This window comes from Ciconia boyciana, chromosome 13 (genome assembly GCF_034638445.1).
Source record: "Ciconia boyciana chromosome 13, ASM3463844v1, whole genome shotgun sequence".
Taxonomy (NCBI): domain Eukaryota; kingdom Metazoa; phylum Chordata; class Aves; order Ciconiiformes; family Ciconiidae; genus Ciconia; species Ciconia boyciana.
The window spans coordinates 12,856,154-12,870,072 of record NC_132946.1 but is presented as its reverse complement, the minus strand read 5'-3'; the positions used below and the strand labels follow the sequence as shown (position 1 = coordinate 12,870,072).

The 13,919-nt window shown below is 38.1% G+C and overlaps 1 protein-coding gene across 1 annotated transcript in view; it reads left to right on the top strand.

Moving 5' to 3' along the window:
- Window positions 1-13,919, top strand: part of CIITA (class II major histocompatibility complex transactivator) — a 48,639-nt gene that overhangs the window by 23,940 nt on the left and 10,780 nt on the right. The window contains exons 7-15 of the mRNA XM_072877965.1: window positions 347-406; window positions 1,760-1,843; window positions 2,447-2,506; window positions 5,484-5,633; window positions 6,837-6,977; window positions 9,310-9,369; window positions 9,818-11,525; window positions 11,636-11,809; window positions 12,686-12,757. Of these exons, the coding sequence (XP_072734066.1) occupies window positions 347-406; window positions 1,760-1,843; window positions 2,447-2,506; window positions 5,484-5,633; window positions 6,837-6,977; window positions 9,310-9,369; window positions 9,818-11,525; window positions 11,636-11,809; window positions 12,686-12,757 (2,509 nt within the window). The remainder of the gene's footprint in view (window positions 1-346; window positions 407-1,759; window positions 1,844-2,446; window positions 2,507-5,483; window positions 5,634-6,836; window positions 6,978-9,309; window positions 9,370-9,817; window positions 11,526-11,635; window positions 11,810-12,685; window positions 12,758-13,919) is intronic.

Genomic DNA, 13,919 nt, shown 5'->3' with positions numbered 1-13,919 from the left:
CAGTGGTGTATACTCAAGTGGCCTGTCCCTCATGCATGGTAGATCTAGCCAGGGTACCTAAACCTATGCATTGTGGGGAAACAGATGAACAGTAGCTTGTGGTTGTTGGGGGAAAAAATCTCTCTATTAATGGCTCCTTCTGCTTAATACTTCCTGTCTCAACTTCTCCTTTCTCGTGTTCTTTATTTCCTGAACAACAATTTACAAGAAAAACTTAATTTAACTCTTCAATTTCACTTATACTGCAGAATTCTGTTAATGCGGGTAAGCTTACAAGAGTTTTACTGTGAAATTTACTGTGTCATTACTGCATTCCTTTTTTTTTTTTTTCTTTCCTTCTTGCTAGCTGAATTAGCAGAATATGTGCTCAAAGATCAGCAGGAGAAGCAGGTGGAAGACACTTTTGGTAAGATTTATGTGGCAAAGATTAATTTTCTCCATGACAGTGTTCTGGCTAACATCTGCACTGTACTTCATCCCCACAATTTGAACACTAGTAACGTTTCTATACATCTGGTATCCTCTTCTTTCGCCCAGGAACTGTGTCCCAGGATTTTCTGGCAAACTTTGAGGATTTTCTGTATTTTTTCAGGCCTTCCTCAAAGATGGTAGTTTTATCTCTGAACAAGTTGCTGATCACGTCACCATGGCCATAGTGTATGCACAGCTTAACTGTCTAGTGCAGTATATGCCCTCAGTTAGCATCAGACTTATTCTGAGCACAACACGGATGATATACTAAGTTCATTAAACCTGACCCACCCAGAGGATTTAGCATGCATATAAATGCAGTTCATGCACACTTATTTCTGTCCAGGATACACAGAACTGCCTGAGGAAACATGTCAAATTTTACTTCTCTCCCTGATCAATGAAGCAATGGTATGATATACATGTAGTAAATGATTCCTTCATTCAGTGCTGGACCAGAGATAGTTGCTTGGCTTTTGGTACAAAATCATTGTTTTGGTAGTGGCACAAATGCAGCTGTTTACTATTTCAGAATATATATATTAATATGTGGCGGTTGGGAAATCCATAGAATCAGAAAGATTCACAGAGTATCTGTATATCGTGTTTTATGTTTGAGCAAAGTGATTTGGAATAACTTAGCAAAGGTCAGTCCTTCCCTAGGACAATTCTGGCTACAGGAAGCTCATATGATTTTTAAAATGCTTTTTACTGCTCCCTGGTGTGTTTAGAATTTGGGGGGTTTTGCACCTAATGGCAAAATTTATATTGGTTTTAGAGGAAATGAGATACAGTATTAGTACTTAAGTATTTGCCAGTAGAAGAATGGTATGGATAACTTCACAGTTCTTACAACACAAAATATAAAATCTGTTTAGAACCCTTTACTCTGTCTCTTAAAGGATCTAATCCTTTTTGTACATAAAATGAGTAACTTTACTAGTACTGAGATCACACTGTGATACAGCTGTGATGTTTTATCTTTTGCTCATCATTAGAGCATTGAGAAGTATTTATGTTTTATTAGCCACTGACTTTATGGCAGTGGATTAATATTTTGCAGTTCAGAAACTAACACAGGGTGAGAGAATCTGCATTCAGAGCTCTGTGGGCTTTCTAAATCATATTGATCTGGATATGTGTTTTACCACATGATTTGTTTTTTATCTTCTATTTGGAGCATATTTCATCTTTGCTGCCCGTTGGTGTGCTTCTCTTGCTTTTAACTCTTTCTGTAATTTTTCTAGGAAAACAAAGGTTGACGTTTGGCAATATTTCATGTTTTTAGCAGGGAACCTTATTTTGGATGAAATGGCTGCTGAAAACACTGAGAAATTTACTGACATAAAGATGCAAAAATGTCACAAACGAAGTAAGTGAAAAACAGTGAGAGTTTGAAAGGCTGTAGTGTTTGAATTCTAAATTTGCATTATGGTACTTTGATTTTAACACAGCCTCAATGCATCTCTCATGTAGTTTTTTGCTGCTACAGCCAGATGTGCTTTCTCTGACTTTGCTCATCCTGTGTGGGCTGGAAGTGAAAACAGCTCCCCAAGCACATTCGTTACAATTCACAGAATTTATTGTCCTGTAAAGTGACATTAAGCATGTTATATTTCTTCCCTTTCTTTAATAATCTGTGTGACAGTGTTAACTTTGTTTTCAGTGTATCTATAGCTCAGCAAGCATTAGCTGAATGATTCCCTCTTTAATAGCAAGAACAACAGCAAAAATCTCTGATTACTGACACAAAAATCTGCAGCCTAATTGAAACTTCACAGTCAGAGTAAAATAATATGAGGCTTTTCACATTCATGTTTTATACATTGGACCTGTACAGTTCTGAAATAGCTGAATTGAAACTGATAACACCCCCTTCTACTTTAAAAAGTTAAAATAAGTTTCCACGCTGGAAACTTAAAATTACCAAACTGGTTCCATTTTTTTCACTTACTATCACCTTTCTTTCTTTCAGCCTTCTTAGGCTCTGCAGAGAGTTGCTCTGATGCTTCAGAACCCAAATACAAGAAAATTGGTAAGTTATTGGCTGAATAGGAAAAGATTATTGAACATATATTGTCTCATGTTCCAAAGTCTCATCCTCTGTTAGGTATTGTAACTCTACCTTCTGGGGAAAGTTTTCTCTCAGATTTGATGATACAGCATTGTCGTGCATTTTCATGTTTCTGCTTCCAGCAGAGTAGAAATTACTGTAGAATCACATTCTTATACACCTCTGACTAATTCATGATGCGACAAATCCGTGCCCTCTTATCAGTAGCTATTAAACTGTGCATCTTAGGACCAACTACGTGGTAGCCTGGGAACAGTTGGATCCTTATGCTTCAAAAGCATATGTTCCTGCCAGGTTATAGAGAAATTACTTCCTTAGCATCAGCAGAGGCACAGTTGAACTCTTCTAAATCCATCTGAGGGAAGAAAACAAAACAGTGGAGAATTGGGTCAGTGCCAAATTTTGTAATTTTTATCACATACATCTTTTGTTTATGATGGGTAATGTGACTCAGGCCACAGTTTGGCATTTCCTGGGTTTGATCCTCTTTGTTCTAAGTGTGACACCTTCCAAAAATCCAGTGAAACACCCTAGTGAAAATAATAACTGTGAAGAGATGGCTTCTTGGCCCAGCCCATGCTATACAGTCCTTTAAACCAAAATAAGAATGGGAGAAAGGGAAATTTCTAGGTGTTGCACGCTGTTAGACCATCTACAAAGCAGTACCTGTGGCCAGCAGGCAGGCTGTAACTTGTTCCCTAGGTGTAAACTGGTGCTAAAGTTCTTACCCAGCTGTAGCCTAAATGGGTGTCTCGGGTATAGCTAAACCAGCAAAATACTCTTCCAAAATCCATGTGAGAGCAATCACCTTTGGGTGAATACATTATACTGTGTTTTGAAGTGACATATGCATTACTGTATGCTAGCACACTTCCCAAGCCTCCTAAGGGGAACTCTGACTGTACCAAACCCCATGGGCTGTGCACATGTCAGGGTGTGCAGCCAAAACCAGTGCGTAACCTAGAGACCCATCCAGAGAGTGCTTGGATCATGGGACTGCACCTCAGCAAAATTCAGGCCAGCAATTGCCCAGCAATTGGTAAGGAACTGGCGTAGACTGGATGAAAGTCATAGAGAGCACACATGTGCACTGGGACTGTGACCCAAGCTGGTTTTCCAATGTACATGTGGACTTCTGGGGGGGGGGGGGTTGAGCAGAATTAGCTGTGAAAAAAATACATTTGCTGGATCTGGAAAGGTAATCAAGAGTTCCTACTGAACTGGTACCTGGCGGTTGTAGTTATTCAGACACAGGTAAAGTTCCTGGCAGTTAGTACCCATTAAAGGTGGATTACCTTCTATTTGCTTAAATTCCTTTATAGGTTTGGTGCTTTTTAAAGCCTAGGTTTATGCCAGACTAACAATGAGAGTTTTCAATACGGAAACGGCACATCAGTTCCTGATTTAAAAAAATAAAAACCAAAACCGTAAAAATCCCTCACTCTACAGAACTTGCATTCTAGTCTACAGTATCATCACAGAGCTAACAGGTGCTTTGTAAAGCTGCACCTATCCTTTTCTGGAAAGTGCTCAGAATATTATCACTCTTTCTACCTTACTTGACCCAATGAAGGTGCTGAGGGAAGGAATATATACATAAGGCAGCATAAGTACTGGGTACAAAAAAATCTAATTGACAGAAAGATGAGCTAGTGACAAAATCAGGAATTTATTTAACCTGTCATAAAATGAGTGTCACAGTATGATCCTGCAAAGGCAAATGTATCAACTCTTCAGAAGTATAAGACTATCTACAGTAAAGAGGATAATGGTTACTAAAGTTCAGAGTGGTAAGCCAAGGATGAGATTCTTTCAAAGGAATTGAATCAAATTAAACTCAGATTTGCCCAACTGTTTGTGGGTAGCTATAACAGTACCTGATCTTCTCTGACCATAGCAACACAACAATCCTTGGATAGGAAATTACATGGGAATTTCACATGCTGATTTACACACAAGCTGAAAAACACATTTTAAAGTCTATTTTTATACCACAGTAAAAATGAAAGATTCCTATAACAAAATAATATATCAGTTCCTGATAAACAACATAAACACATCCCACCCTAAAGAGCTTGCATTCCAGATGACAGTGTACACTACAGTGGCACAAAACCCACACAGGTTTGTAGCTCCTGATAAAACATTAGACTGCAGAAAGCAAGGAAATAGAGACTTAATTGTTGCTGCTAGACAGGAAAGGGAAGAAAAGCAAAACCAACTCTGAGAAAAAGGGTGTGGCAAAACCAAGGAAACTAGCAGACTAGTTCAAATTAAGCAAGTGTATCTTACTTGATTTGTAAGAAACTTTCAATAAGCAGATGAAATCTTACAATGCACCTGAGTCTCCCTCCCCATTTGTCCTCTTGAAAAAAACAAGTACTGCAGGCAAGCTGCATCTTGTAAAACTCAGGTGTTTGTGACTGTTCTTTGGGAAACCCTCTTAACACAGACTAGTTATCCTTACAAGCACTGCAGTGTCTAAGTAGAGAGTCAAGATCCTCAGTTTATTGTATTTGGGCCTCTCTAATCTTGTGCAATATTAAGGTAATGAACCGTGCTTGGGAAACTTAGTACAGCCAATGTAAGACCTTGTTATGTCTTATCTGTCAATCATCTGTGTGTAAGATCATTTACATCTAAACACATCTGAAGGTTTCTAGAAAGAAGACAGGCCAGGAAAGATGAAGAAAAAGGAAATGAAAAGAGTGAACTACTGGAAAAAAGTGATCTATTACAGAATTTCATAACTACATTTTAGATTTTGAGACCTGAGTAAATTTCAGAAAGCTATTGTGAATTGTTCTTGCTTTTGGAAAATCAAAACACAACTGATCAGAATCAAGTGGTTTATGATATCTATTGAAACCTCTTCTTTGGCCCCCTTAACTTCTAGCAATGAAATAACTTTCTCCTTTTGTTTTGCTTTTTTTTTAAGTGGAAGTCCCTGCAGTGTCTGCAGGGAATGGCAGTTTCTTAGCTATGCCTCTCAACAGCCATCCAGCTAGCTCCACCTCACTAACTAACCAGCACATGTCCTTTTCTGTTCCTGCTACCAATGTGTTCGAAAGAAGTTTCATAATTCCTGGTATGTACAGTACAACTATAGGTGTGCACTCATACACAGGTTGATTTATACAAGGGAAAAACTCTCTCATAAATCTGGTCATTGACTATGAGCAATGCGGGGAAAACAAGTTTGGCAGCTGTTTCAATCAAGCACTTAAAAGTGCGGCAGTCACCAAAAGAATGAAAAATATTCAAGGGAAATTAAAAGTGCATTGCCCCTAATCAAATAGAATGAATCTTTCATAATTGGTGAAGTGCAGGTTAATAAATAAGAGAACAGAGTTATTTACTATATGCTAATCTAAACAACTACTTACTTGTCTTAAGAATAGGAAATCACAACATTTTCATTAATAAACTTTGGTTTAGTTCCAATTTCTTTTTCATCCAGAGGTTTGCAAAGGACTGCGGGATAATTATATTTGCAATAGTAGAGCAAAATCTAAGTTGGAATTTTGTTCACCAAAACTAAGTACTAATCCAAATGATGGGCTGTGTAGCCACCTTGCCTTGATCATGTTGCGTAGCTCATGGTACACTGGCAAGTGCTAATGACAAAGACACAATTCAACACCTTTTACTGTTAAATCTATGCTGGAAAGGAACCAAAAAGCAGTGGATAAGTTAGAAGTCTTGAAGTATCTGATGCTAGCTGAAACAGCACAAAGTAGCAGAAGAAATTTTGTCACACCTACAGAAACTCAGAGCTATGGCTGATTAAATTGCAAGCACTGCATCATCAAAAAAATTTCCCAGTGCGGGTTCGGAGGGAGGATGCTTGCTAGCTTGTACAAACTGCGTGATGTGCAATTATGTGGGAAAGATGTAGTGCAAAGGATGGTAAAATTAATTCAAATACATAATATTTACACATTTTCTCTCTTCTGGATCTCTGGTCCACACGTTTACAGACTTTGCCTTAAGCACTTTTCCTTATGTTAATAGAATTTCTCTTTAGACTACTGAAAACCAGTGGTCACTAAAAGCTGGGTAATCCCTTGTATTTCACATTCATTGTACCTTTTAAGCGTTTTTGTTTAATGGATTCTATGGACCTCATGTGATCCTACGAATTCTGGTTCATAAACTCTCCACTGGGAATATTTGCCCAGAAGCTGCCAGAAAGGATAAGTAGCTTTTAGAAAGCTTTTTCTTCCTTAGAAACCTTTAGAAACCAGGAGCCTTTAGAAACAGAAGAGTAATTATTCTGCACTCATTTCAGGATCTTCAGCACCTTTGAGTCCAGGGTGTCTACCTGTCGGCGCAAAAGGGAGCCAAGAGAATACAGGCTTTGCAGATCCTCCTCAGCAGATACTTAACTTTGTTCATGGAAATGGCACATCTGATGTTATAATATATCCAGGTAAGAGCAATAACCTTTTATCCACATAATTAGGCAGAAAGTACTGGAAAATCAATGCTGTCAACAAAGTACCAAGTTCCCTCATTTCAGTTAGATAGCTATGATAGGCTGAAAACTGTAATTTGTTTCTTGCCAGTGCTGACTTCTTCCATGGAAACATTTATATCCCCAAGTTTTCCAGTTAGTTTATGTGGTACGTAGAAAATGAATTTTTATATATACCGTACTTTGGATTGCAAGAGGGAGCATATTGCTTCTGCCCAAAGCCAATTCTCCCCTCCAGACTTTACTCATATTGACCTTATTGAGGAAAATAAAAGTTAATGGCATTTCCTTCTTTGTATTGATCACTGGCTGCTTAGTCTAGTCCAAAATATAGAGCAGATAAGGGGTTGTAGAGCTACAGGTTCACCTATATATTAGCAGTCAATCCTATGAAGTCCAGTTTCTGGAAGAAGTCTTCTTGTCTAGTTAAAACAATACAAAAGCCCAGTGTGCTTGAGCACCATTGGTAGTGGAAGTTGTGCTGGTACTGGCATGGCCTGAGTATCTTAAATGCTCGGTGCTGGAAGCCAGACTGCAGTCAGCTCACATGGAAGCCCCAAAACCAAAATGATGACGACTTATTTAACTAAACAATACAGAAGCCTAATATACAGAAAGGCTTATAAAGAAATCAGAGCCTTGGTCAGGGTATAACAGTCCCACCTGTGGTAGCAAACTTTCCTCAGACACTTTTCTTCCCGCCCTGAGAGCTGTTAGAACAGGGAGTTTGATTTCAGTGGTTATTTAATTTCTGCTCGCTGCGTACCCTGGTGATTACAGCTGCTTGCAGCTTAGTACAAGTGTTTTGTTGCCCTCTGGTGGCTAACACCACCCAAAATAGCAAAATTTTTAAGTGGGGATTAATAGGCAAATACCCCTAGGTTTGGGGAAGTATTTGTAACCGATATATACTACTTATGTGAATACACAATACTAATAATTCCAACTGATTTCCAGCAGCCCAATGTATGTGAGTATGTTGCAAACCTCAGATCTCCAAATGAGGCAGAAAAATCAGCATGTAAGCTAGCAAGCCAGTCTCTTTTCCTTTTTTAAAAATTATTAACACCTGATTGATTTGACCAATGCTGCTTCCCATCTAAATGACTCATTACAGCTTGTCTTGGTTTTCCATTCTGTTATTTTTATTTAATAAAATAAATAGTAAACAAAAAACAGACACTTGCCTGAAAACAGGCACATTCCCTCTTTATTTAATATCTTAAGTTGATTTTTCTTCTACAAGGAGGAGAGCTATCTCTATATCAAATGTATTCTTTCACTGGAAAAAGGACTTGCTTATTAGAAGTCTGTGGGTGCTTCCCTGCTAGAAGCAACTTTGAACTCTAACCATTCCATCTGTTGCTGGCATGCAGGGTAGGAACTGATTTCCAGATCTCTGAAACTTTAAGATTTGTATTTTTTTTTAAACCACATTCTACATCAAGATGAACCAAATATTATGGTAATAAATACATTTGTACAAATCTAGGGAGATCAACCTGGTTTTGTTGGTTTTGTTTTTTCCACATCTCCACTGAGTGTGGTTACCATAAGACTATTGATGAGGTTGGGTTTGTTACAGTCTCTGTCAATTTAAATTCTGTCCTGCATCTGCAAAGCTTTTCCTACCAAAAGTTTTGTCAAAACTGATACTCTGTTATTACCAGTCTGTAAAAAATATGCTTTCTCTGAAAAATTCCCAATTTCTTTGTGTATGGCAGACACTGCTCATCTGGCCAAGTGCGAAGGTCTGCCGTAGTTTGAAAACAAACAGGCAAAAAGAAAGAAAATTGGACAGTGACAGTACTTTGTCAAGAAGAGTAATGGGTAAATTCTGTTACCAATAGTCACTTCTCTGTGACTTTCATCCTTAATGCTTGGTTACAAGGTGTGGAATAACAAAAGAAAGCTATTGCTTTTGATGGCATAAAGAAGACCTATGTGTGAATGTGAATTTATGCAAAACACTGACATTTGAAAAGAACAGTGGATGTCACCTTGTTATGATAGGTCTTCTGTTTCATACAACTGTCGGAACAGCTGTCATCTTGTTTGGTGTCATACTTTCTGCAACAGTTCATGTCAGCTGAATTGTGCTTGTGTGAGGATTTTTTCCCGTTCCCCTGTAAAATAAGCAAAATATCTCTTTCTCTGGATGATACATAATATATGTTGCAATGAACTTGAAAATTTGCATTAGTCTTATTGTTAAAATTGGTAAAGCCGAATCAATGACTATCTAGGTGTCTTCCTCAAGTATATTGTTTTGTTTCTCCACGTTTAGAAACGCTCAAGGAAGTCCGAGTTCCCATAATTCCTTCTGAAGAACGTTTCAAAAGACCAAGTGAGTTTAGATCTCTTGAACTTAAAACTTCCAGTATTTTTGGCTAATTTTTCTGTGTTTCTTTCCATACAGAAAAGCTACATGTTGTAGGATTGTTATTCAATAATTTGTGAAGCTGTTGCGAGTGTCTGAGCACAATTTCTGTTTTTAAGATATTAGACTTGTCTACCTTTAGGTATCTAGCTGTAGTACCTACTTAGGTGGTCAGTGTACTTAGCTGGTTTTATCATATGCGTAGATACCTCCAAAATTATTCAGTTCATAGGTCTAAAAGTGTCTATTGTGCTCCTAATTTAAGTACCTGCAGTTGCATGGGATAAATCCAGACCTACATGCTTTATGGGATGTATATTGACCGTATTACAGTTATGTACTTAAATCACCCTGAAGCAATGTTGTAATTTGTGGACTGCTTTCTTCAGTTTGTGTGTGCTTTTTATTTCTCTAGAGCCAGTGGAAGCTTTCCGTACATCACTTATGGATTATTTCCAAGATGTGTGCAAATCTGTGGCCATGGAGCGTGAAGTAACTCTTGATCGCCTGTTTATTGATGGGACACTTGTTCAAAGCCAAACTGAAACCAAGACTGGGAAGAATAGCATAAAAGCAATGGAAAAGGAGCTGGTAACTTGCAGTCTGCAAGGGAAGGAAAAGGCAGCCCTTAAAAGAAGCCAAATATTTCAAATCCTGGGAGGTAAAGACTTAGAGACTAAAGTGATTGTGGTGCTGGGAAAAGCAGGAATGGGCAAAAGCATTCTTGTTCAGAAGATCTGCCAGGACTGGTCCAATGGAGAGTTTTCTCAATTTGAATTTGTATTTTGGTTTGACTGCAAACAAATAAGCTTGCCTGAGAAACGATACAGCCTGAAGGATCTGCTTCTTGAATTTTTTGTAAAACCTCAAGAGGGAAGCAAGGAGATCTTTGAGTATATATTGCAAAATCCTACTAAAGTCCTTTTGGTTTTTGATGGTTTTGAAGGGTTGCATGATCATGAGAATGTTCCTCGTTGCTCAGCCAGGCAGCCTGAAAAAGACTTGTGCAGTATAAAGGAGCTGCTTTCAGGACTTATCCAAAAAAAGATACTCAATGGTTGTACTTTATTACTTACAGCAAGACCAAAAGACAAGGTGTACCAGTATGTGTCCAAAGTGGATAAGACTATTGAAATAGTAGGATTTTCCCCTCAGCAGAGAGAATTGTACATAACCAAATACTTTGAAGGATTACCCTACTGTGATAATGCACTGAAATTAATCAAAGAGTGTGAGTACTTGTTCAGTCATTGTTACAGCCCTGTTATGTGTAGATTTGTTTGTTTTCTCTGTGAAACAGTACTTGAAATGGGAGACAAAAGCCTTCCTTCAACTCTTACTACAGTCTTCCTGAAATTTGCTCAGCAAAAGATAATATCTATGCAAACAGATGTTACAGCCATGCAAAATCAAGACAGTCTTGCTACACTAGCCCGTATAGCCTGGTATCTTGGAGAAAAGCACCAAAGTGCCATGAAAAGTGATGATCTTCCTTCTAAGGAAGTTAAAGAGTTTGCTCTGAAATATGGATTTTTCCTGCCATTTGCATTCCCCAGACATTCAGATGGTGGAGAAGAGGAATTTGGGAGCACATTCTCTGATTTTGTCATTCAGAATTTCTTGGGTGCGCTTCACCTTATGTTAGCAGAAGAGATCAAGGATAAAAGTCTAACAAAGTACCTGTCTTTTCCATCCAAGAAGAAAAAACCTTATAACTGGTTAGATTTAGTGCCTCGATTTTTGGCTGGATTGTTGTTCCTCCAGGATGACCCCTACTTCTGCTCCCTTTCAAATAAGGATGTAAAACAGTCAACCAAGAAGCAGAAAACACTCTTGAAATATATTAGAAGGCTGCCGATAAATGAGCTCTGTCTGGAGAGGTTACTTGAGCTTTTACATTGTATTTATGAAACACAAAGCAATTATCTTTTGCAGCATGTGGCCTTAAGGCTCAAGCCAGACCTGTCTTTTCTGGGCGTAGTTCTTACACCACCTGATGTCCATGTACTGCACTGTATTTTAAAAAGGTCAAGAAAAGAGTTTTCCTTGGATTTGCGAAGCAGCAGCATTGACATGCAAGGGCTAAAAGACTTGGTTGGCCTAAAGAATGTGGCATCATTCAGGTTGGTCATGCTTTGTAGATAGCGTCATTCGTAGGACTGTATGTAGATGACACTTTCATGCAACAACAACAGTCGTATGTGTTGATTTCACATGTTTTGTCACTTCACAGGGCCTCCCTCAGTGATACAGTCAGGCTCTGGAAATCTTTAGAACAAACAAAAGACTACGAACTGCTGAGAACATCAACAGAGAAATTTGTTCTTGATCCCTTTAAGGCAAAGACAATGAAGGACGTCAGTGACCTTTCAGACCTCGTAGAGATGCAGGAGAAGATGATCAACTGGTAGGCTCATTTATGATCAAAAGTCCTCTTAATATACTAGCAAATTAAGAAAATGGGGGTTCACTGACAGTGCTGGAGAAGAGAGTCCTCTGTTTGTCCAAAGGAGAAGTAACTAAGGCAGTGCAAGCTCTTGTATTAGAGTGTTCTCCTACCCAGATGTGCGGTGGTTGTCATGGCAGGGAGGAGCAATGACAGCACCATGCAGAATATCTATCAAAACTACCAATGAAAAAACCCAGCTGTCTTTTTTTTCCTTCAGATTTCTTTTTAATCTCTGAGTATGCTATCTTCCAATTGCTTTCAGTTACATAACTTGTGCTAACTGATATTTTCCCCCCTGTAGCACCTGGGCCATAAATGAAGGCTTGTTTTGCACTGGTCACAAATGACCTGAGTCAGTCCTTTAGCTCAGGAGGTAAAAGCTCATGTTATGTCATCTATAAACCCTGTGTTTCATTCCTGCTCATGATGTGGCTAGGGGATTGGCTGCAATTAAAAGCATGCATAAATAAATTATTTTGTTTGGGTTTTTTAAAATAAAAATTGTGACTTCCATTTTAACACGGGCAGAGTACTTTGATTAAAATATACACAAAATAAGTTTTGTGTTTGACAGAAAATACTTGATTTAGAAGAATGTATTTTTAAATTTTATTGGAAAAAGAGCAAATGACTGCACTATGAAAGGCAAGTATCAGATTGAAATTAATTGAATGAAGAAAGGTTGGAGCAGAAGTTATTCCGAAGTTCCCTGGTTCCTCAGTTAATGCAGCAGTGGTTTATTTCCTGTAAAAGTTTACGAAGAAATTGTTTTTAAAGCACTGTCTTGGTTGCTAAAATATTTCTCATACTCCGGTTCTACTGTGATTTATTTAGTGTGCAAGATGCATCTGGTTGCAGCAGCTATGAAATTCCTGCCATCAAAAACCTCAGAAAACTAGAATTTGCGTAAGTGATATACCTCTCTGTTGATTGATATATGATTACATTTAAGACTGAGAAGAGTCATGGATATTGGCTACAGTCATTGAACTGATGTATAGTTAGTTTATGGTAAAGCATTAAGTAAACCCCATTTATTTCTATTTTGCTTTTCTCAACTAGATTTATTAAGTTATGGCCAAAACTCAAAACCCATAATTTCTGGCTCCTGCAGTGATACAGATCAACATGGTTGTATCAATTTTGTTTGATTTTACTACAAGTTAGCTCCTTACCACCAGCTGTAGAACTTGTGCCACATAGTATAAAATATCTTGATCGTGATCCAACTACCTGGGAAATATTTTTTCCCCCAGAAATGCTCAACTTTTCTATCTGAGTCTTCTGCTGTAATTTTCTGCCCTATCAGAGCTTAGGCCATGAGAGAATAAGGGCAGAGAATGCATCCCGAATAAAATATTTAGCACCATTTTCCTGGAAGAAGGAAGATTGACTTGGAAACACTGACTTCAAAAATGAGGTGTAGTAATGTTTCTTTTTTCCCACAAACTGTAAGCAGCCTCCAAGGCTATTCTATTGTTTAAAATATCCTGCCATAGCATGTGAATTAATTTGGGCAGAAATTGCACCAGTGCAATGGAGAACTCTCATCAGATCTTCATCTGTTTCCTGCTCTTCACATCTGACCCAGTCTAGAACTGCTATGCTTGGCCTCACTTCTGATTTTATGCTGCTTTCTCATGTCATTTCTTCTCCTACTTTCCCTTTATTTTAAATTTTTTGTTAAAATTCCGATCCTTTTAACTAGGCTGAACTTGTTCTGATACCAAGGAAACTCCAAATAAGAGGTTAGTGTCTGAGGGAAAAATGCTTGGAGCTGGAATATTAAAGTTCAATTTATGCGTTAAGCTGCAGTAAAATCTTAAGTTGATCTGAATTGCCAATAGTTGGGGAAAAAAAAAAGAAGATAATATTTTTTTCATCTCCATTATCAAGATTATAATACTTAAAATGAAAAAACAGAAAAAAATAGAGAAAGAACAGAAATACAGGAATCTAAAACAAGTGAGATGAGTCTTGCAAAGAGTAACAAAAAAGTGGCAAATGCACATACCACTGCTTCTGTGCAAGCAGCTCTGCTCTGTCTGACCTTAGCCTTGTGGGGTCT